Source organism: Dermacentor andersoni, chromosome 2 (assembly GCF_023375885.2).
Source record: "Dermacentor andersoni chromosome 2, qqDerAnde1_hic_scaffold, whole genome shotgun sequence".
NCBI lineage: Eukaryota > Metazoa > Arthropoda > Arachnida > Ixodida > Ixodidae > Dermacentor > Dermacentor andersoni.
This window is the reverse complement of record NC_092815.1, coordinates 101,991,403-102,013,929: the sequence shown is the minus strand read 5'-3', so window position 1 is coordinate 102,013,929 and position 22,527 is coordinate 101,991,403. Positions and strand designations below refer to the sequence as shown.

General features: G+C 47.1%; 1 protein-coding gene across 1 annotated transcript; it reads right to left on the bottom strand.

Annotated features, from left to right (window-relative positions):
* Window positions 1-17,172: 17,172 nt before the first annotated feature.
* On the bottom strand, window positions 17,173-20,057 carry LOC126541523 (uncharacterized). Its single transcript, XM_050188318.3, has one exon. The coding sequence runs from the start codon at window positions 19,630-19,632 to the stop codon at window positions 18,742-18,744; it is 891 nt and encodes a 296-aa protein (XP_050044275.2). The 5' UTR covers window positions 19,633-20,057; the 3' UTR covers window positions 17,173-18,741.
* Between the last annotated feature and the right edge of the window lie 2,470 nt (window positions 20,058-22,527).

Sequence of the window (22,527 nt, the reverse complement as noted above, 5' to 3'; positions counted from 1 at the left end):
TGCCACTAAATGAAGTGCTAAGCCTTGTCTGTGTGTGTCATGTCGCGCATATTCTAGCAGAAGATGCTGTACATCTTCATCAGCGTCGCCACAAGTGCATTCAGCACTATCAGCTCTTGAAATGTTACGTAGAAAGTGTTTTGTGTACGAGATACCGAGCCGCAGACAGTGAACCAGCGTTTCAAAGGCTCTGGATGTATTTAATGTGGAGGGGATATTAAGTTGCAGTGACGGGTCAGTGTGAAATAAATCTGAAGATTTCGAGTTCTGATCAAACCATGTCACTTTGCAACCACGGGCTGATATCCGTCTTAGTATGCGGCGCAATTCGCCTTGTGTTAGAGGGAGACCATGTGTGGCCTTATTAATATGCGCTTGTGCAGCTACCTTGTCTGCATCAACATTCCCAGGAATATTGCAGTGGCCAGGTATCCGTTCGAACGTTACTGTGCGATTTTTTCCCTCGCTTTCGTGAGTTCTTTTAGTATGTCGTTAACTAACGCAATGTCTTGCGAATCGCTGACGTCACTACGAAGTGAAGACAAAGCTGCCTGCGAGTCGCAAAGGATGACCCATTGTCCCCCTTTTTGTATTGTACTTATGTAGCATACAGACTGTTCATGCAAAAAAGGAACTCGTACAGGGCCTTCGAGTTTCGTTTCTTTCTCTCTTGTCTTCCCCGGGATTACAAGCCGAAAGCAATGGCATGAATTCGGTTGTCTGCGTGTATCTTAATGTACGCATGACACGAAGGTATACCGTGCGACCTGCTTCTTATCTACAAGAAAATTTATGAAAAGTTGATTCAGGGAGCCAATGGAGCTTTGTCCTGCGAGGCGAACAAATTTGGCCTACTTTTAGGAAAACGTTCCAGCCCATAATGATGTTGCCTGTAAAATTTAGACGAGAGTAGCGATTGCTCGAGAGAGCCATGAACAACGCCGGTGTTGTTGGCGCCACGTGGAGCGCTCGTGCGCAGTGTTCTATCTCCGTTAGTGTATAGCTGGTATATACCTCCCAGAATTTTAACAAGTGAACCTGAAAACAGGTTACAAAAGGCAGTCCCACATGTAAACGCCGCTAGCTGAGTTTGTTCGTTATATAATGCTTAGCTGTAAAAATCCTGTCACTGCATGAATAGCATGAATGAATGCAATCTATGAATGAAACGCCTCTTGCTTGGTCAATCGCCGTCTCTCTAACGTGTTTCTTCTTTTTTTTCCGAGACGTTCACGTGCTACACAGAGAGCCGCATGTAAAGCAGTCAACTCGCGGCGTCATGACAGAACGTGCTCATAATTTGGAAAAAAAATGCAGCAGCAAGAAGTGATTGTGACTGAAGAATATGCACCAAAGCGGTGAAGCATTGCGGTCTTTGAATTAAGAGACGGCACGACACTATGGAAGAAACTTCTAAAAAAAGTGTGCTTTTGTCACAGCTTTCTGTCGTAACTGAGGGAACAAACCACAGCAGGTGGAGCTCTAACTTGCACAAGCTACGTTCACATGCACCCGATAAATACGGGTCGAGTCGGCTTGCCGAAACGAAAACAAGATGTCGTGTTCCCGTAGACGCTAGCGGGTCATAACGAGCGCGCGTCGAGGTGAATTGGTCAAGCGGTTCGTTGACAAGCCCAACCAGCTTGGCAAGGTGCATATAACCGCAGTCGGCTCGGGCTATGGTAGGCTGGACTTCTGGTTCTATAGCGCCTCGCGTCGAGTTCATGTAAACGAAGCTACAGTCACGTTAGCATGAGCTCTGCGGCGGCGGTCCCGACATGGCTTCTCGGTAACAGCTCGAGAAGGTTTTTTTTTTTTATTATTGATGTGATATAGGGAGATGTTGACGCGCAATTTAAGGCGCCGGCTACTCCTTATCTCTTGAATGGTTCCATCATACAACATATAGGGTTCAAAATTACATATCAAATAACCTTTTCACACAAGCACCAGGACTTGTCACGCAACGTTGTCACAGGAAGACTACGAAACAAATACCTGCCTCGAGTGCCAGCTCCTGCAATTAATCGGCGGCGATCGCAAGTGAAGCCGTGGACAAGCGTATTTGCGCGCAAGGGGCAAAAGATGGTCGTGTCTGTAGGAACGTGTTCGCGGCGAGTGTGTACGTCTGAAATATATTTTATATTATCTTCTTTAATCGCTTTTGGGCGGTTATACACTCATTTTGGCTAAAAAACGAGATTTTGTGCAGTCTGTAAGGGCAAAAGAATGTGTTGGAGAGGGTCACTTGACAACGTGCATGGCATACTCTAATTTGAGTAATTAAAAACAGGACAAGGACACAATGAAGTGGTGGTCACTGCGCCTGCTTCTATGAAACTATCTTATTTCGGAGCGAGCGCACATACCCGATGCGGCGGCTTAGCGCCTGTGGCGTTGTGCTGCTAAGCGCGATGTCGCTGGATCAAATCCCGGCCGCGGCGGTCATACTTCGACGGGGACGAAACGCAATAACTCCCGTGTCCAATGCATCGGCGGACACGTACATGGGACACGTTAAAGCTGCCCCGGTGGTCAAAATTAATCCGGAGTCCCCCACTACGGCGTTCCTCATAATCGGGTCGTGGTTTCGGCACCTAAAGCCTTAGAAACCAGCGAGCGCACACACGTGCAAGCGGGCGCAGCATGATAAGCTGTATAATTGTTGAAAGCTAGCGGTGCAGCTTTTCCTCGTGCTCCGCTTCCTATATAGCGCTGTTCTAATTATAAACTATGTTCGACTAACCCCAACTAGCACGCAGTTACACATAGTTAAACCGTCGTACACACTGCCTCCTCCACGTCCGCGTTTATTTACGGCGCTTCGGGAAAGATATCAAGCAGGATTCAACAGGTCATAAGAACCTGACGCAAAGCCTGGCTTCGATTACATTTTTCACAACAACATTCCTAAATTTCCAGCCCGCGCGGGTTACGCACCGGAAAACGCGGTCCGGGGTGCTCCGGAGTGCACCCACGCGGGGTCCTCTTCCTCACCGCAGCTTCAATTGTTTTCGGAGTCACGCATGCGTGCGCCAGGTCGACGCGTCTCTCTCTCTCTCTTTCTCTCTCTCTCGTGCTCGTCAGGGCTTTGCTCCTCTACGCAGCAGTACGGGGAATGTGTAATGCACACCACGGTGTGTATGCTCTTACACCAGCCAGTGTCTGCGCTCGACGGGAGTCACGGCCTTAGGCGAATGGGGCGTTGTATGGAGCCAGGCTACTGTGCGTGTGTGTGGTGCTACTGCTATAGTATATATATATATAGCAAGCAGCCGAGGTGTCATTATCGTGAGCGCGCGCATGGAACGGCGCATGTGCCGCCATCGGCGGTGGCGCTGTGCGAGCGTGCGTGTGCAGAATTGAACACTTTGGGGCAGAATGTTCTCGCTTTGTTCCTTCAAATCACACCTCTCCCGTTCTTTTGTCTCCTGTCTTTGATCGGCTCTGGGCACGAAATTATGGGCCCGATTTTTGTTTCTTTCACCTGAGTACTCGCCACCCTTATACATGTAGCACGATCTGCGTAATGTTAGGTTGAATGCTTATGCATGTATACGAGTTGAGTGTATACAACGTATACTGCTGCTGAAATTCTCGAGTTCGGGATTTGCTCGCGCTCTCTGGTAGTGCGGCGCCTATACATATCATATAATTCACACGCTTCACTTGTGTGTCCCATCGCACACTGTTCTCGTAATCATGTAAACTTCTGCAGAGTTGCGTTACATATCTTTGCACAGTGGTGCGTATTTATGCCGAGATCTTGCCCTGCAGCGTGGTCGTGTTTTGTATACGGGAACCTGCACGTTAAATTATTGTTCCTATCTTCTACATGCTTAGAGATGCTGCTTGCTTATCTATGGGAATTTCAGTCGTAACGCAGTTCTGGCTCAACCACTTGCTCATTTGGTCTTATTGATAAGCTTTGTCTTGTTTCATTCGTGATCTATTCCCAGAACTGTCATTCGTGTTGCTGAAGATTTTACGCTTTCCGGTGAGTTTGAGCAGCGTCAACTCTTTTGTTGCTTTTTTTTTATTGTCTCTCTCTCTCTCTCTCCCTTTGTGCACGCGTTTCGAGGTGCTCATATTTTTCAATGTCTTTCGCTGAACATGGCATTCGGCTACACCACTCTTGTAAAGTGAAAGCGGCTATAAATTGTCTACGTGAGGGGGGTTTTTGACAAGCTGTCATTTCTGAATATTTCCCTTTGTGATCCCACGTGGAAGAATTTTTTTCTCCTAAATAACATCTTTCCGATTTATCCCCTTCAGTCGCAAATTACGATCGACTGTCAGCAAATGTGTGAAAGTTACATAATTTTATGCGAAGGTGCTGGAGACTCCACAGAAATGCTTAGCAAGTCAAGGTGAAATACTCTGTGCGTTTTATATGGTCACCCATCATAATTACATAGTAATTCAATATTAATGTATTGTGAACTCAGTCATCCTACGTTTCTTCATTAAAGATATTGGATCACCCGCTCGAATTACATGCACAGTTTAATTATTTGGCGCAAGCTTTACAACAAGGGAAAAAAATATATTTCGCAATTACTACCGAAAGGCCCCATGTCAAACGTCCCATCAAACATGGCAGTACCTTCACCAAAGCGGCCATGTGAAGTGATGAATTTCACTCAGAAGTGAAATGGGTGTACTTTAGGAAAGCATAATGTTGATTTTACTCAAAGCGTAATGTTCGTTGCCTATTCCTTGCAACCACTGCACAGAAATGTCAAAATTAAGTCACGCCCACAAACGTCTACGCCATGATTGAAGGGGATATTGGGCATAGAAATAAATACACGTTTACAGACAACCTGCACATAGCGATGATCACGTATATGCGTGAAGCTTTATTATTATCTAACATTTCTATCTATAGAAGAGACCGAGCACGAAACATCGAAACCACCCTTTCTATATAGAGATATATTTCAACACGAGAAATCGCACTTTTATGTCGCCCTGGGGCGCTGATGCGGCAAGCACAAAATACGCGTTACTCGCTGTTTTGCATCAGAACACGCAATTTTTAATAGAAAACAGCGGGATGGAAAATTTACACGTGAATCCCATGCGGAAGATAGACATTAGAATCTTGAGAGCACGAATCTTTTATACAGCGAGGGCTTTAAGTTGGTATATAGGGGAGTATTCACATCGGAAGTGTTCGAACAGATCGTATTGCCAAGCGCAGCCGTCAAACGTGACGTTCGGTGTGGCGCGCGGAAAGTAAGCAGCTGCAGAATTGGTATAGGTGAGGGAATTGAAGAGTACACGCTTTCAATTGAGACTTGCCGCGGCAGCTCAGGGGATATATGGCGTTCCACTGCGCTGGAGGTGTTGCGGGTTAATTCGATCCGCCACACCTGCCCTGAATTTACAGCCATATTAAACCTATCGTGCTGCGTTGACACGTTAACATAAAATAAATAAATAAATAAATAAATAAATAAATAAATAAATAAATAAATAAATAAATAAATAAATATATCTTTTTCTGAAGTGGTACGCTTGCCCAGTAATAAAGTTGCTGAAGCCGTAGTTATATTAGAATGTTCTTTTTTTTTTTTTTTTTTCAATCGTCCTATCATGAGGTTCACGTCCCGCACAGGTCACGAGTTTAGGGGAGAAATGACATACTACGCAAGTGTTCTACACCGTGTTAACCAATTTAGGACGCGAACAGCTTTATTTACAAATTTAATCTTGAACAAAGCGGGAATCGTTGCGATCTGACAGATAGAAGTGATAATTTGCTGGTGTCCTGTGGCGCTGGTTATTATCTCACTCACGCAATAATTCAGCTCGCTTTCTTTATTTTGTATACTCATGCCAAACTAACGACATTTATGTTCGATACAGCTGACCCAATTACGCGCGACTAATTTCTAATTCGGCGATGTTTCGTACATAACAAAACAATTGTACTCTTTTTAAAGTAATGTCGCAGAGCTGAATACGCAAGCATGCACGCGTTTAATCGTAATTTCGGACTGGAATGTATATTGTGGCTACATAAGCATTGCGCTAACTAGTGTGACAAAAGAAGCAGCAGCAAATTCTTTCTTTTTCTTAATGCGGCGAACTTTCTTGCCTGCTACTCGTTCAAAAAGTCCATCAACACGAGAACCATGAAAACAAAGCTATATTACAAGTGTGGCCAACGTATGCGTGCCTTGGGCACTTTCTTTTCACATTGAAGCTTTCTTTGTCTATGCCTCAACGAGGTTTTGCGTGCCGCTATCGTCTGTCTCGGTGGGCATCGGTTCAGCGTGCAATAAGAGCCACTACTGTAAACGCAGATGAGGTGATGTCGATCTCACTCACTGAGCGTCAAGGGATATTTAAAGGAGACGAGAGAACGCTAGGCGTAAGTTCTCTAGTTTCAATCTCATCTTCGCAGAAGAAAAGTTGCAGTGTACATCTTTAATTATGCCTGCTCTGCTATACATAGCACATTCTCAGAAGTGTATATTTTGGCATCACACTCTTAAGATGAAAAGGTCGTAGTAGTTGTCATACCATTTCATGCCTTAGTATAACGGCAGTTGATAACGATAAAATTGGTAACATAACTGACCAAACAAGGTAGTCACTGTTACTAATGGACCTCGGCTACCAAATCCAAACGCAGTTAGCACCGCCTGGTAGGAATATTCTCACCTCTGCTGCATATATCGGACCAGCTATGGCGTATTTCACAGTGGGTCCGATATGTGTGTTGTGGAATAGAAGCTTTGAATGCGATGGTGCTAACTGCGTTCAACGCGGATAGCTGAGACCCATATTATTATTATTATTATTATTATTATTATTATTATTATTATTATTATTATTATTATTATTATTATTATTATTATATGGAAACATACAAGCACACGAAGGAAACAGGGAGGGAGCAAGCTGACAACTGCCACCGAGGGGCACAACGCAATCCCTACTCTATCGGGAGGAGGGAAGGAAAAGAGAAGAGGAGAAGGAGATAGGAAACAAAGAAATAGGAAAGAAAATATGAAATGAACAAATGACAGAGACACGGACATAAGAAAGTAGGAACACGGATGAAAATGTCTGTAAGAGGGAGGCGAAATCAGTTTTCTGCATGAAAGGTAGCAAGGGCTCTACGGGCGTGGTCACGTTGAGCAGCAAGCACTCCCTCTCGGAAACAGGCAACCGTCAAGGGTCGTACACTTGAGTCCAATCAGTACATATTCCTTAATTAGCACTGCACGAATGCGGGGCACTCCAGTATAAGGTGTTCAAGTGTCTCACAGGAGCCACAGGACACGACGGACTGTCCACGCGCCCTTAACGATACAAGCTTTCGCGCACCATCATAGCGCCAACTCTTAATTTCACTAACAGTGCTCTAGCACTACGAGAAAAGCCAGGACCATAAATACGGGGAGGGAACTAACCATACCAGTGACTAAATCGTTTGGTGAGTTACGTTACTAACTCGGTCGTTACCAGCTGTAGTCACACTACGGAAGTAAATGGTGTGACACTATAGATAGTAACCAGTACGACCTTTTCTTAATAGTGTTTATTATACGTGTATTGAGCCGACTTTGTCGTCGTGTAATCCCACATATACTTCGTATGCAGACGTTAATTGATGAGATTGAAGATTAATTCGTTCAGGTAAAAGTTGTAGGCAGTCCGTAAATGCCTGTCCCTGTTCAGCCGCGACCTTTAGGCGTGCTATACATTATACGAAGACAGGCGCTGGGATGTATGGGATGACTGATAGGACATTCCCGATTATCGTGAATCGTTTGTGTGGTACACTGTAGCGCTCCCCGAAATTCAATGTTCCCAATAATTCTTTCACGGAGAAGCAAGCATTGGAAACTTACTGTGAGCACACTCAAAAATATTTTTGTGGGCACGTTCGCAAAATGTAGATGTTATTTTCAAGGAAAAAGCAAGTGTGATATTCCCTGAACCATTAGGAACTATATTAAGATAACTTTATCGTGTTTGAAATTCGCGCGCTTTCTAAGGGCCAGTAGTTCGAGAGGATTGATAAGGCTGTGAGCATGACGGCAGAGAAAGAAGAGGGACAAACCTTAATCGTATGTTGGAGATGTTAGCCTGGCTGTTCGCCTGACATGATACAGGTGCGGGGTGATGATTATGATATATACAGTGATAAGCACTTTACAACACACACACACACACACGCATATAAATAAATAAATAAATATATATATATATATATATATATATATATATTGTCACGTGGAGTGACGTGTGAAGAACACAGTAGCAATACTGTGGACGACGAAACTAACTTTTATTGGGCGAACCTGTGCCCACAAAAACAGGCTACACTTAAAGAACGGCGAAAACGGCGAACACAGTCGGCGATCGTCAAAATCTGATCAACGGGTCAAGCGCGTCGGCTTCGAATGTTCTGAATGATTAGTCTTCGGCTTCGAATGATTAGTCTGGGCATCGAATGTTCCAGACTAATCGTTGGGACCCGCGTGCCTTCCACGAAGTTCTACACCATTCGCGTCAGTCGATGAAACCAGATAACATAAGGTTCGGCGACAACAGATAGCGTATAGAAGCATCGGTAACCTTCCAGAAACTTCGGATGCATGCAGGCGCGTCCCGCGCTGTGCGATAACATTTGTTAGGCGGCGAAACGTGGTCGCCCGATAAAGATAAGTACAGGTGTCAATACATACTATAGAGATATTTACTAAGTTTGATTAAGGCTCGGAGCCCGCAAGAACGTCCGCAGCGCCATCGTGGCGCGTAACACGCAGGTGTTCTTGTGCTTTGGCATGGGCCAAGGATGTTTCGATGTCAGTTTCTGTGTACCTCCATCATTTTTCAAAATATCTTTGTTTTGTGGTCGTAAGACAACTTGCCTCAGGATGTGAATTTACACCAAACACAATTTCGTTATTCTACATATAGATTGTCAAAACTCTTAGCACAGCCAGCAAATTTAGTATAGCATCGATACACTGCGATTCTTGCATGAACAACAAAGGCTGACGCTATGGCTTACTAGGTTTACTACGTTTACTAGGCAGACAACCGTTCATGAAATCTTGTCACGAAGAGAATGCCATTTTTGTACCGGGGGACGCGTAAATGTTCCGTTGAATAACGTCAACAGTTGACATCTGAAAAGAGAAGGTCGTCCGTTCTTTATTACACGCAGGAAACTAACTCTGCAGACGTTCGAGACGTTCTGCTGTTCAAAACAGAAGAAAAGCCCTGTAGCATCGTCATAGCACAATAACACTATAGCGACAGATACGACCGCAAATCCCTCAAAGGGCGAAAGTCGTCGACATGCCTTTTCTTCCGACTAGGTCCTTCTGGCAGATACTGTACATGTTATATACACGTAAGCACAATAAATATATTTCGGTTGGAATACAACGACCATGACGTTGGAAAGGCTCCTTTCTCGGGGCCAGAAACATTGAAGCGTGCACAACGCGCTCGCAACAGGAGTCCGTCAGAACGGTAGCGAGAGAGAGAGCTCCGCCCCTTCAATCCATGTCGTGCGACATTCGCGACCCCCCCCCCCCCCCCCCTTACTTCAATAACGGGGTTGAAAAGAAAAAGGTGGAGGAATTATATTCCGCAGCGAAGTGTATAAAAGACGAAACATATGAAAGACCAACTCGGCCTGGAGAAAGGAAAAGAAACGAGAAAGAAGGAAAAAGGAAAGCAATCATCCGCGGAGCTCCAGTCGACTTGCGGTGGAACGCTGACCGAAGGGCGATTACGGTGCGAGGAAAGAAAGCGACCGGGGCCAGATGTGTGGCATCTGGTTAGCCGCAATGACTGCCATTAGGGCACGGCGGATTGTGGGGGAGTTCTCTTGCGACGGCTTCGACAGAGACAATGGAGTGACGACCCCCTCCCCTCCCCCTCTTCCCCGCTGGGACGTTCGGAGCGATCCCCCGGTCTTTGTCTGTACGCGCAGGGGTCTTTTGTGTCTCTGCACACGGCGCCGCTGCTTGCGTGCTCTCCGAGGTTGACCTGCGGGAGAGTGCCGAAGGGCGTCAGGAAGGCGGGACGGGGGGGGGGGGGGGGGGGGGGGGTTGCAGGGGGCAACTGCCGAGGCTCTGACCCCTGCGCTTCATTTCTCGGGAGCTCGCCTTTCCTTCCAGGCCCCCTTTATTCTTCTCTTTTCTCGGCCGCGACAAGGAGCTGCGATTGTTGTCGCATACGGTCCAGAGCGGCGCGAGACGCGGAGAAGGCTGAACCGTGTGTGTATGATATGGTCTGCGACAGCACACGTGCTGTGTTTTCCATGCGGCACGAAAGCGCGCTCAGAAATGGTTTCCACGTGCGTCGGACGCCGTCGGTGCACATTTCAAGAGAACGGGAGAAACCAGGCGCTGCCAATGCACGCGTAAGCACCTGAATTCTGATGGCTAGAGGCGGTGTTCCTTAACCAAAAGGTATTTCGTATGGCAAAACAGTTGCAGCTATAACCCTTTATTCGTTTCTTTATTATATTGGGCACAGTGAGAGAGAGAGAGAAACAAAAAAGACTAAGCAAAAGACGTAATTACCAGAGAGGCTAGCCAGTGAAAAACCGGCTAGATACCATACGAGTGGTCCACAGATATAGTGCCCGCTTCCCCCTTTTAAACGTCGAAGGGAACTCTATTCGACCTATTCAAACTGGTAGACCCTTCTTTTTTCTTTCTTTTTTTTTCTACTTAATCAAAAAGCCAAAATAAATCTACAAGAATGTTGTCTTGACCGTTTGCATATATAACTTACTCGTCTGTTCAATATCAAATATGCACGTATGTCCGCAACAAGGAAGACAGCAACATTCGCAAACGGCACGTCTTCACATGGCAAGGTTAAGTAACCGCTTAAATATACACACTAGAACAAATAGCAACAACAGTCACTAGTTCAGTACAATACCGCTCGCAACATTAAACAGCATCAAAAAATGCAGATATTTAGCAGTAACATTCTTTCAAAAAAATTATTTGCATTTATCTGATAGAATGAACTTGGTTATTAGGATAAAACAAAACAAAAGATCAAATTATGCTTTCTAGAATTTCGCACAGAAAACGCACAAGTGACGACGTCAATCCGACTTCGAAAATTTCTTGTCCTCTTCGTTCTCTTCTTCTTTCGTGTTGAGGAAACGTGTATAGACAAAAACTGCTAAATGGAGTCCTTGAGTAACGTCGGATAACATTTCTGTCTTTTTCTATTATTACACGATTAACTGGAATTTAGCTGCAAAATGACCTAATCACGCACGCACACACACACACAGGCACACACCTATTTCCCTTGTTGATAACTACCGTGGGCATGCCTGTAGCGCGCACTCACTCATGATAAGTGTCGTACAACGTGCGAAAGCTATTCTCGCCAGTGATTTGGCTGCCGCTCCCATAGAGGAGCCTTGCTGTATTCATGTGTAAGGCACATTCCCGTAACACACACACACGCACAGACACGCACGCACCCACAAAAGAGCATTTTACAGCCCCCAGTATAATAATGGCCAGTAGCCGCTGTCCAACCGAAAGACCTGCAAGACACTCCAGTTGCGCCTAGCACAGCGCCGAGATGGCGGGAGGAACGTTGAGGTCGAGTGTTAGCGCAGCCGATGAGACGGCAAACGGGCGCTTCCTTTCATCAGGTGATAACGCGGCGCCTTTTTCTACCGCGGTCGCACCTTTCTATATTCTTCGTATAGCTGGGCGGGACGGCATGGGCTTGAAAAGAAGCAGCACCACTGAATTCCCGCCGGAAATGCCTTTCAGCGATAGCAGCCTTTCTTCTTCTCACCGCATGGCTACATAGACGAAAGATATGTCTTGTGAGTCACGCACGGGCTCATCTGTCGCGAGGCGCCTAGCACACGGTATGAATGAGCGGCGCCCAGCTCTTATTTTACGACACCCCCAGACGACACTGCCTTATCATCGCGGCAGTGGCGTTTGCTCTCGGACTGTTCTGCGTATAAGGCGTTTGCATAACACGCATCAGAAGTGAAGGTTACGCAATCGTGATTACGCCGCCTAATCTGCGACTTCCGCGACAGGCCCGGAAACCAGCCTTAAAGTGAACGGAACAAAATAATCAGATTATGCTGGAAGGTTAACCTTCTATTACGCCTGAGAAGATGAACAAGCACCACACATCGCAGGTCATCCTCGTTACAGCGCAGTGTCAATGTCTCGCACTGCATCTGCCAGATTCAGCGTTTGCATTTCGGCATGTCATGTGAACGGTGTTGCGCATAAACGTGAACATGGCATGAGGTTAAATTTGGCGCCTGTTCGGCGCATAAACATAAACATTGCGTAGATTACGCGTCGCATATGGGATTTCACGATGCTTCCGTGCACTTAGTTCCGTGTTATTATGATTTGCAGGAAAGAATGTAATTGTTAACACACTGTTTAACGAAATGTTTTTTTTTTTTTCAATTGGCATGAACCTCTTAAATTCTATACTACCTTGTGAGCTCCCTGTGCCGCTACTGGCCAAGTGCATGCGGGAATTTGAGCATCAATCTTACATTTTCGCGCTCTTTCATAGCTGCAGATAATCATTTAAACAGATATTATACAACTGAATGCAAAACACTTCGAAGTATTTTTTTCTTTGTATTAGAGATAGCTTGAAAAATTCACGCCTTGGAAAAAAATTTGGTCAGTGTTGCGAATGTATACTCTACATTTCTTATCATTTATACAAGGAACGGTTTCGCAAATGCCGCAAAGGGAGGCTAAGCGATAACTAAGGCTGTGCAAGGTAAGACGCTGCTAAATGCATGTGGACATGCACTTCGGAATTGGTGCACACACACACATACATACACACAGGCACACGCACGCACGCGCACACACATATACACAGTGGTTTTACGTGTGATAACCACGATCTGATTATGAGGCACGCCGGAATGCCGTAGTGAAGCACTTAGACCGTCTCTGGTTTCTTTAACGTGCACCTAAATCGAAGCACACGAATTTGTACGCAACAATATGGAGTTCTTTTTCGTTTAAACAAATATGAACTTAGTCTATATATACTGTTTGGCCTTATTGAACACTTCTACTTTTGTTTAAACAATGACTGCTGATTGTCTGTGTAGATGATAGTCGTTTTTAGATACATTACGTTTGATAGATCTACGAAATGGGCCGTCGAAAGATATTCGGATATTCGTCGACGTAAAGTCTTGGAATATAATGCGCGGGTTTCTCGTATGCATTCTCTAGGCTTTATAGACAAGGTCAATAAAGTTTATTTAGACTGTCTAAACCAACTTTATGAGACTAATAACAGATAAGCGGGAGTTGACTTATAGCTGAAATGTTTGTTGCGACTGCATCAATAGCTAATAAGTGGATGCGAGTCGATTTAGCATACAGAGAGAAAAAAGAGAGAGATAAAGTCATAAGAGAAAGCAGGGAGGTTAACCACGCTGAGCCCGGTAGGATATACCTGTACTGGGGAAGGTGGAAAAGGGATTGAAAGCGAAAGAAGAAAGAAGTTCACAGTCTCCACTGTTACGCACACAAACGTTCATCACTGAGTCAGTCACAGGCGATCATACAGGCCGGTGCATTTCAACAAACGCACCGGCGCATTTGTGGCCTTGCACACAGAAGACGCACGAGGCCACTGACCCAAGATCTTCTCCTCTGTGAAAGGACGGTCGTCTAAGTGTTCCAAAGCTGTACGAAGGGCATTCCTCTCGTCTTCGTATGTGGGGCAATCACACTGGAAGTGTTTGGTCGTTTCTTCAACACCACATGTGCTGCAATTGGGACTGTCTGCCATTCCATTGAGGAATGAGTAGGAATATGTGAAAGAAACACCCACTCGCAAGCGGCACAGTAGCATTCCTTCCCGCCGATTATATCCAGGTAGAAGTTGTAATGTGCGGGTCCGTGACATTAGGCGCCGGTTGGGGAACTTCGGTGCGTTCCATTTCCTGAGAGTAATAATATGGGTAAGACCGCTAGGTGCTGCGCTGTGTCCGTTCTCGACAATGGTATCGAGGTGCTTTCACATTCATGATGTGCCTCACGAGCAGCTTTGTCGGCACTTTCATTGCCAGTAATGTTGCCCTCTTCAGGTAGCCACTGAAATACAATGTCGTGGCCTCTGTTGATCCACCGCTTGATGGCAGCGTAATCGTATCTCTGCTACCAATTGTTCATGTGGGCTGCGGCGCAGAGCCAAATGCAGGGCTGGCTTTGAGGGACAGAATATAGCCCAGTGATTTGGTGGTTGCTGCTGCACATATAGCACTGCACTACGGAGGGCGGGAAGTCGGATCTGGTCGATGTTGTGATGTGGCTGATCTTGAACTTGCAGATTGGCATCGACGGAGTGACTACTGCACCAGTAGAGCTGGTTAGAGTCGAAGAGCCATATAGGTGTAAATGTGAACTTGATTGGAGTATGAATCATGCAGTTGATGTAGAGCGGCTTGATTCAGGCCACAAGTTGGCAAGTCGGACTTCGTTCCAACTGCTGGAATGGAAAGCCGCATTTTTGGCTGCCGGCGACACCACAAAGCAGAAGGTGACCTTGCTGCAGGCGGGAAATCGGACGGAAGAGAGGATCGGTACGAGACTACAACGCCCGAAAAAGTTGCATCTGGTCTACTTTCCAAGAGAGAAGCAAGGCGTTTGGCCTGGAGTCGGGGAAGGTGACGAAGATGATTTCTAAGGGTGTCTATGAAGATATATATACATGTACTGATGGGATTTTCCTTGGCGATGACAATTGTTGCGGCTGTTGAAGCGCATCGAGGTAGACCCAGACATGTTCTAAGTGCTTGAGCTTGCACGCTCTCAAGTACTTTGAGATTTGTCCTCCGGGTGCTTCACAGCACCGGAGTGCTGTAATGAAAGAAACCCATGAAGAGCACTTTACACAGTTGAAGCGTAGGACCTTAAATTCATGAAGACCGTCGGTGGTCACGAAGGCAGTTTTTTTGTTGGCTGACTAACTTGAAAGAACCATCCGGCCGTCTGGCGCGCTGGAGTCTTAGGCTTCAGGAGTCCTACATGACCATAATTTAGAAATTAGGGAAGAGGCACACCAACGACGACTGCCTCTCGCGGTCACCCGTCGAGTCCGCAGGTACCAATGACGTGGACGTGGACGCTGCATTTTCGGGCGTCGTCGACGCTGTCGCCATACTCTTCAGGTACGTACAAGTTCTGGTTGATGCCTTTGCAATTAAATATAATCGTGGACTTTAATAGTGTGGCTAACTGTGCGAAAATTTTACGCAGTTGCACTTTATCCAAAATTTTCACTACGTTCCGCTACTCCGAAAACAAAAATTTAACTGCGGGTAGAAAATGAGCATCTTCAGTTACATGCAGTTTATCCTGGAAACATCCAGCCGCTTCTTGGATGCTTCTTTTTGCATTGCTATTGGCAAAAAACAAAGAAATAGTGGAACCCGCTACATGACTACGTCTCGGCATCCTGAGCAGCCCGCTTGAGCCATTCTTATCGCACGCTTTGACTGATACATCTCGTACACAAAAATCGATTTTGTGCAAGCACATAAGTGCCTTTAGAAGTACTGAAGAATAACACTAAGCTAGCTTATACTGATAACGCGTCCTTTGAAAACTCCATTGTCATTACTTTGGTGGAAAATGATTGATCATTACTGAAGAAAGTGATGGCTGTGCTTCCATCTCATTATAAATTCGCGAGGCAACCTGTGCGCTGGCACGTCAGTGTGGCGTCACCGATTTCCAAGTTCATCAGCTTGCAACCGTATGTTCTACTTTGGCTGTTCCGGCTTAGGAAGAGTTCTCAAAACTTGTTAGGTTGAGCTCCCGGATACCTTCCAATGCAACGTTGTACTTCTTTAGCGATAAGCAGTCAACTCGACCCGAGTATAGATGCTGTCGAAATCCCCAATTTCGGGAGGGCGTGGCCACCAGCCTTTCCTTATTGCATCTTTTCAGGCTTACAAAAACATCTCTCGTGGTAAACGTAATTTACTATAGTACAACTCAACTGTGTCTTTTTTTTTAGTTTAAGCGTGATTATTCGCAGCAATGTTCGCCAGTCTCAAGCATGGACCTTGCCTGTATATAACTGTAGAGGTGACGCCAGATGTGGTCATATTTAAAGCAGCAGAGGGTGACGGAAACATGATCGTGCCTTTGATACCGCAGACCTGTGCATGCTTGCCGTCTATAGGGTCTGCAAGCTCGCTAAGTCGTTGCTGCACTATTCATAACCAGTGGGGGCGCTCAATAATTTGATGATTGAAGTCTCATACTTTGCATTCTCGGACCTCCGTTTTATATTTATCAGACCTAAAGAACGCTGGGTTGCTTGTTCTGCACTGTGTGCACTTGTTGAAAGAATATATGAAATACGTTGATTTATCACAGACCGAGTATAGAACGATTATGATGAGTTTTTAATTATTAGTTTAGTGTCGTCTTCGTTAATTCATAGAGACTCGCGCTTACTGTTGCGGCGAGTTGATGTGTAGCCTCGTTAGTACAAGCCCAAGAGCCAAGGCAGAAAATCATTCGTGCTCGCCAGTCTCACTCGAGATACCTCGTGTATACCATATACGCCTTGTCTTATAGCAGACTGACCCTGCCTTTATAACAAGCCCTTTCCTGTTCGCAACGACATTCAGCTTTCTTATAGTATGTGCCTGCTCAATTAAGGTTGATCTTGCAGTTCATAAGCATACTCAACGTATAGTGACTCTGTATAGTGAAAGCAATGAAATAAATACGCGTGGCGTTGTACGTGTTTTGGACAGCTTTGTATACTCGCTTTTTTTAATTTCAAAAGTGGCATTTTTTTTACCTCTTTCAGTACTGTGCTGAACTGGGCTGGTCGGGGCGTGTAAGCGTTTTGACCAATTTTTAAGCTTTACTGCTGACGTGCATGGGATACTTAAAATTTTTAGTTGCCGAAGTTTTATTTCCGAATCTATTTTCCTAGGAAGATTGTTGAAGTGATATGCGTTGGACCACGTTGCAGCGCGCTTCTCACACTCTTGAGGGTTTCTCTGAAGAGCAGTTTCCGACTGGACGTACGACTGCAGTGTTACACGCATGCAGGCCGCACTGCTGAAAGGAGTAAAAGAACGATAAGAGACAGAGACATCTTTGTGAGGAGAAAAAATAAGGAAAGCGACGGTTGAGCTGCGCGTCGCTTCCCAGTTTTATTGTCCATTATTATTGCACGCGCACTTTGCGGGATAAGGAACCTTTTTGTTTTTATCACACACTGCAGCGATAATGCGGCGTCTTCTTAGCTCTGCACACGGCCGCGAAGCACTGCAGCATCAAACGTGTCGCGCTGCAACGTTTCTTAGAACGAAGATCCTTGAAGAGACTAGCGTCTTCGGCACAACAGCGGGGAGCACGCGACGACATGTCGCGAGCAATTTTGTCTTGGTGTTCGTGTTCACAACCAGGTCGACGTGGAACGGGGTCCATGCAGGAGCGTTTGACGACTCCGCAGGCACTTAGAGGAAACGAGAACTTTGAAGTGGGCAGCGTCCGTTCTTGTTTGGACGATCAAACTTGTATCGAGCAGGGTTCCTTCGCAGTTTCCTTTTTCTTGTTCTTCGTTTTGCTCCAACTGGCTCTGTCAGGAAATTCGATGTGCATACAGGCCTTTATAACTACTGCTCGAGAGAGACGAGATTCAACGGCGGCAGTCATGAGGCCGGCGCGAACGGTCTGCGCACTGCTTGTTGAAGCGGCATGCCTTGCGCCATGGTCGCTCCAAAAAAGAGCGCGCGCCCATCTCGCTCCCCGGCGCCGCGCATGCAATCCCCCCCCCCCCCCCCCCCCCCTTCCACGGCAGTCGCTCATGTCGGCTGCGTGCGAGAGAGCGCTTCGCGGTGAAAATGCGCTGCGCCGTGAATGGCGCGCTGACAGGTGGCCTGATGAATGCTGTAATTTCTTGAAAAGCCGAGGTCTCGTCGTAGCGCCCCACTCTTCTGTTCGAGCTATCAGCCTTTTGTGGACGCTACGCCTTCCGCGTATACAAAGAGTCAATTGCTCTTGTTCTCTCCTCGTCGGTGAATGCTGCTCTTGTGCTTGACGGCGGCGGCTTTTTTGCTCCAGCCGGCCTATATTATTGCTTGAACCTTTCTTCTTCTTACTTTTTTGTTTTGCCCCATGCATAGTCTTGTTCTTCTTGCACATCTGGCTATGTTCGCATCGCTTCCTTGGGAGGAATATTTTGCTTCTTTTAGAAGACTCGTCATGCCGTTTACTGATGGCGATTCTGCGGCGCCTCTATACTTGAGCACTCCCACGTGCAGTGCGCTGGACTAGAAAGCATTCCGACCGTACTAGTACGATCAGTCCTTTCCTCCACCGTCTATGGCGGTCAGTACACAAAATATAACACGCATTCTGACTACGGTATTTACAACAGTAGCGACGATCGTCGCATCGCGAGGAAAAAATATGTACAAAACGTCGGTCAAGAGTTAGTTGGTAAACGGCAACGAACTACACACATACTTCTGACATAAGTCTTTTGGCAACTCCTCGAAGCTTGCGTTTGGTTCGGCCGTGCTCCCAGAGACGCTGATAGAGGAGCGAATATTCGGCTCACCCGTAAAAAGATTTTGTCACCGCATAGCTTCAGGCTTGGCACTGACAAAGTCTGCAGAAATCCCCAGAAGAATGTACACAACCACAAACCGCCGGCTTTCTTTGTAGTTCAAGCCATGGGCGACGTGGCCAGGACCGTGTGGGGCCTGGTGAGTCCATGCATTCCTTCGTGAGGCTTGAGAAGGAAGCACGGGAAGGATTGGTGAAGAGCGGCTGCCGCCGGCGAGTAGTAAGTAGGGCAAGGGCAAGGCATGAAACCGCTCTGTCCTGGAGGAGGCAGCGGGCATATGAAGTTGCCGGCGGACACGGGAGGAGACTGCGAGGCGAACAGGGGTGAATGCGACGCCAGATCGCTCTTGTAGTACAACGGCGGAGGTTCGCCCCTGAGCTTGCACAAGCTCGAGTTTAGCCAGTGCTGGGACGCGGAGACGGGTGGCATGGCTGCAACCGGCAAGGCTGGATGTACCGTGGCCGCCTTCTCGCTCTCCAGGCGACTGAAGGGAGACTCGAAGCCGAAGAAGGGTCGTTCGGTGGCCATCGATGCCATCGGTTTCGCCACCACCGCAGCCGCCGTCGCAGGGCTCGTAGACGTCGTGGTTGCACCAGTGCCGGGGTTGCCAGAGGGGGCTGGCTTGGGCTTGCGTCGCGGCCGGTACTTGTAGTCGGGATGCTCCTTCATGTGCAAGGCCCGCAGGCGCTTGGCTTCGTCGATGAAGGGGCGCTTCTCGGACTCTGTGAGCAGCTTCCACTCGGCGCCCAGGCGCTTGGAGATCTCCGAGTTGTGCATCTTGGGGTTCTCGATGGCCATCTTGCGGCGCTGTCCCCGCGACCAGACCATGAAAGCGTTCATGGGACGCTTGACGTGGTCGACGCTGCCGCGGCCGGAACCGCCGCTCGCGAGGTTCCGTGCACTGGTGGCCACCGCTGCACCGGTGGTCATTGCGCCGGGACCCTTCTGGATGACGGAAGTGTGTTGCAGGAGCATGGCAGGTTCGCACATCGCACGCAGGAACGATCAACGAAGTACAAACGGTACGCTGTTACTGGCACGATGCGTCGCGCACTGCGCGATCGTGTAACAACAGCCGGTCGAGTCAGTCGCCTTCCCGTTTTCTTCTGTTTATGCTATTGCGCAGCGAGCGAGATGGCGAGGGGAGAGCGCGGCTGAAGCCGCGCTTTGAAGATCACGCTTCGAGTGCGCCCGAAGAAGAGAGAGCAGCAGCGCAGTCACGGGTCGGAATGAGCGGGCGAGGGGGCTCGTCGGTGCCTTTGTGCTCGCCGCGCGAAACGGGGCGGGATCGGGGCCGCCCCGAGAGAGTGCGATGAGTCTCCAACTGGCTGCTCTCGACGACCGAAGGCGGAGCAGCTCGCAAGCCGATCCAAGCCGATCCGGACGTTAAGCCGGAGTTGCGGCTGCTGCTGCAGCGTTGCGACCGGCCGCCGGCGAGCGCCGCGCCGCTGTCTGGCCGCGCGGCAGCTGTTCGGACCGCTCGGTCGGTCGCGCGAGTCTCCCCCCGTCGTTGCCCGACACGGTTGAGCGCGCGTTGCGATCAGCGTAAGAATCGCACTCGTGGTCGGAAGAATGGCTGCGTCGCTGTCGTCCCAAAGTCGACACCGTTTAATCGACGTGGTAGGCTGCTGCACTGTGTTGTTTCATGCTCGAGCCATTGTTTCGATGGCATGCGTTTGGTTATGGCGAACTTTCGTTAGCTAAGATGCAGTTATTCTGGATGACTGAGGAACAAAGGAGTTAAACCGCAGTCTAGTAAAGCCTGACTCGGTGGCATTTATTACGCTCTGTAATGTTCAATGAGTCCCGCGCTCTCCGTTTACGCAGTCTGAGCACAACGCTTCGCTCATGTTTTCGTGTAGCTCGCAGTTCATACGCGGGATATTCACCTGCCGATCTAGTTCGTTGAAATAATTGATATGTAGACTCTCTGTCTGCCAGCTGCGTCTCGCTCATTTCTTCTTATGGTTCAGAATGAGAAGCATTTGAAGCTGTTTTACGTTGTTATTCCTATTCAAGGTTCGTCACATTTCGCAAAGTGAGGCTCGGTTGTTTTCCGCACGAATTATTGTTTTCACGATCATGGGAAGGAAAACGGGACCTCAATGTTAGCTGTAGAAAGGAGAGAAGACGCATACCTTTCGCAGCTCAGCATGACTCCTTAGTGTGCGAATACTTCGCTTATGTGGTTGCTACGGTGCTGCACTATACACTGAGCTCGAGATGCCGGGCTCGATGCCGGTCGCATTTCGACGGGGGCGAAATGCAAGAACGCTCGCGTACTTACATTTAGATGCACCGCCTCACAGAACCCCCACGTGTGCATATTTAATCCACAGTCCTCCACCCCCCCTCCACACACACACACAAAAAGCGTGCCTCGTAATCAGTCGCGCTTTCTAGAGTTTTTCCGCGGCCTCTTAAATTATTATTAACGCTGTTGCGCAGAGCGACGAAGGGACTTGACTTAAGCGAGAAAACAAACACACGCGCAACAGTGTTAATTATGTCGAACCAACTAGCCCACTGCGGAACTTTTCTTAAATTATATTGCGAATGCGCAAATCTTCACATTTCTGATGATCAATTAGACAGCCGCTTGGTCATTGCGTATTGCCTCCATGCACGTGTACGCATATGAGAATGAAAAGTAGGCGACAATATGAAGAAGACGGAGAAAAACAAGAAAAAAACAATGAAGTGAAACAGCACAAGCGAAACAGACATAAATGTTGCTTTGCATAGATTGTGATTTGTTTTGGTTCCTCCTATTAATTAATTAATTAATTTATTTATTTATACAATGCTGCATCGCCTCGCGAGCATTATGTGCGGGGAGAAATGACGAATAAACTTGGCAGCCCGCCGGGCGCGATTCTCGTTAACTCACCGCTATTCCTTCATCCGCTCTAATGATGCGCCACAATTTATGCTTGAACTCACACTGCTCTTTAAAATAATTTACACCCTTAAATGTGAAAGAGGGTGCAAATGTGTCTATAACTCCCACCTCGAGGGTGTGATTTATATAACCGACACCCTATGGGTTGGAGTTGGACATATTTACACCATTTTTCGCTTTTAAGGGTGTAAATTATTTTACAGTGTGAAGGCTGCAGTCGTGCCGAGTAGCAAGTGTTGCACTGCAGCTGATGCTTTACGTGCAGTGCACTCATTTAGAATGTCGCACGACGAAGCAAGGCACCGAACTGTATCGAATGTAATGAGTCTTGATCGGCGACGTATAAAGATGTATGCGTGCTGGTGGCCAACTTCTACGCAGTCTTCCAAAACGCGCGTTCGCACTGCATGCTATGACAAGAGATCTTTTGGAGGATATGTAGCAGTATTGCTGCCCGGTACAAGGTTGACTCTTACGTTATGCGGTCATAGTTAATATATTGCGTGTTGTATTACATTTGCTGGTGGCGTGTTCGGCACATTGATTGCAACTTTCATTAAGTTTAGCTCGTGTTCTATCCCTTCTTAGATGTCTGAGAAATTGATAACGTGCTTATGAATTTCTATAAAGAATTTGTGGTATAGAGACTGTGTAATATATAAGCTTTGATGGCTCTTCAACAATGCGCTCCTTGTTGAGCCTCACTTGTTTGTATTACAGCACTGCTATGTTTTCATTTTTCTGACGTGGCGTCGAATATGCCGCACTATTACGAGGGGCCAAATATACTTATGTATTTTCACTTGAGTAAACGATCAGTGAATAAATAAATAAATAAAGGAAAATAATGCTCGGTTAGTATACCATACAAAGCAGGAATACAGAATCCAATTTTGGTGCGAGTCACACAGATTGTGGCCCTCCGTGGCGTGCGAAACCCCTACAGTTTCCTTTGTCGCTACAGCCTCAGCGAGTCATTCACC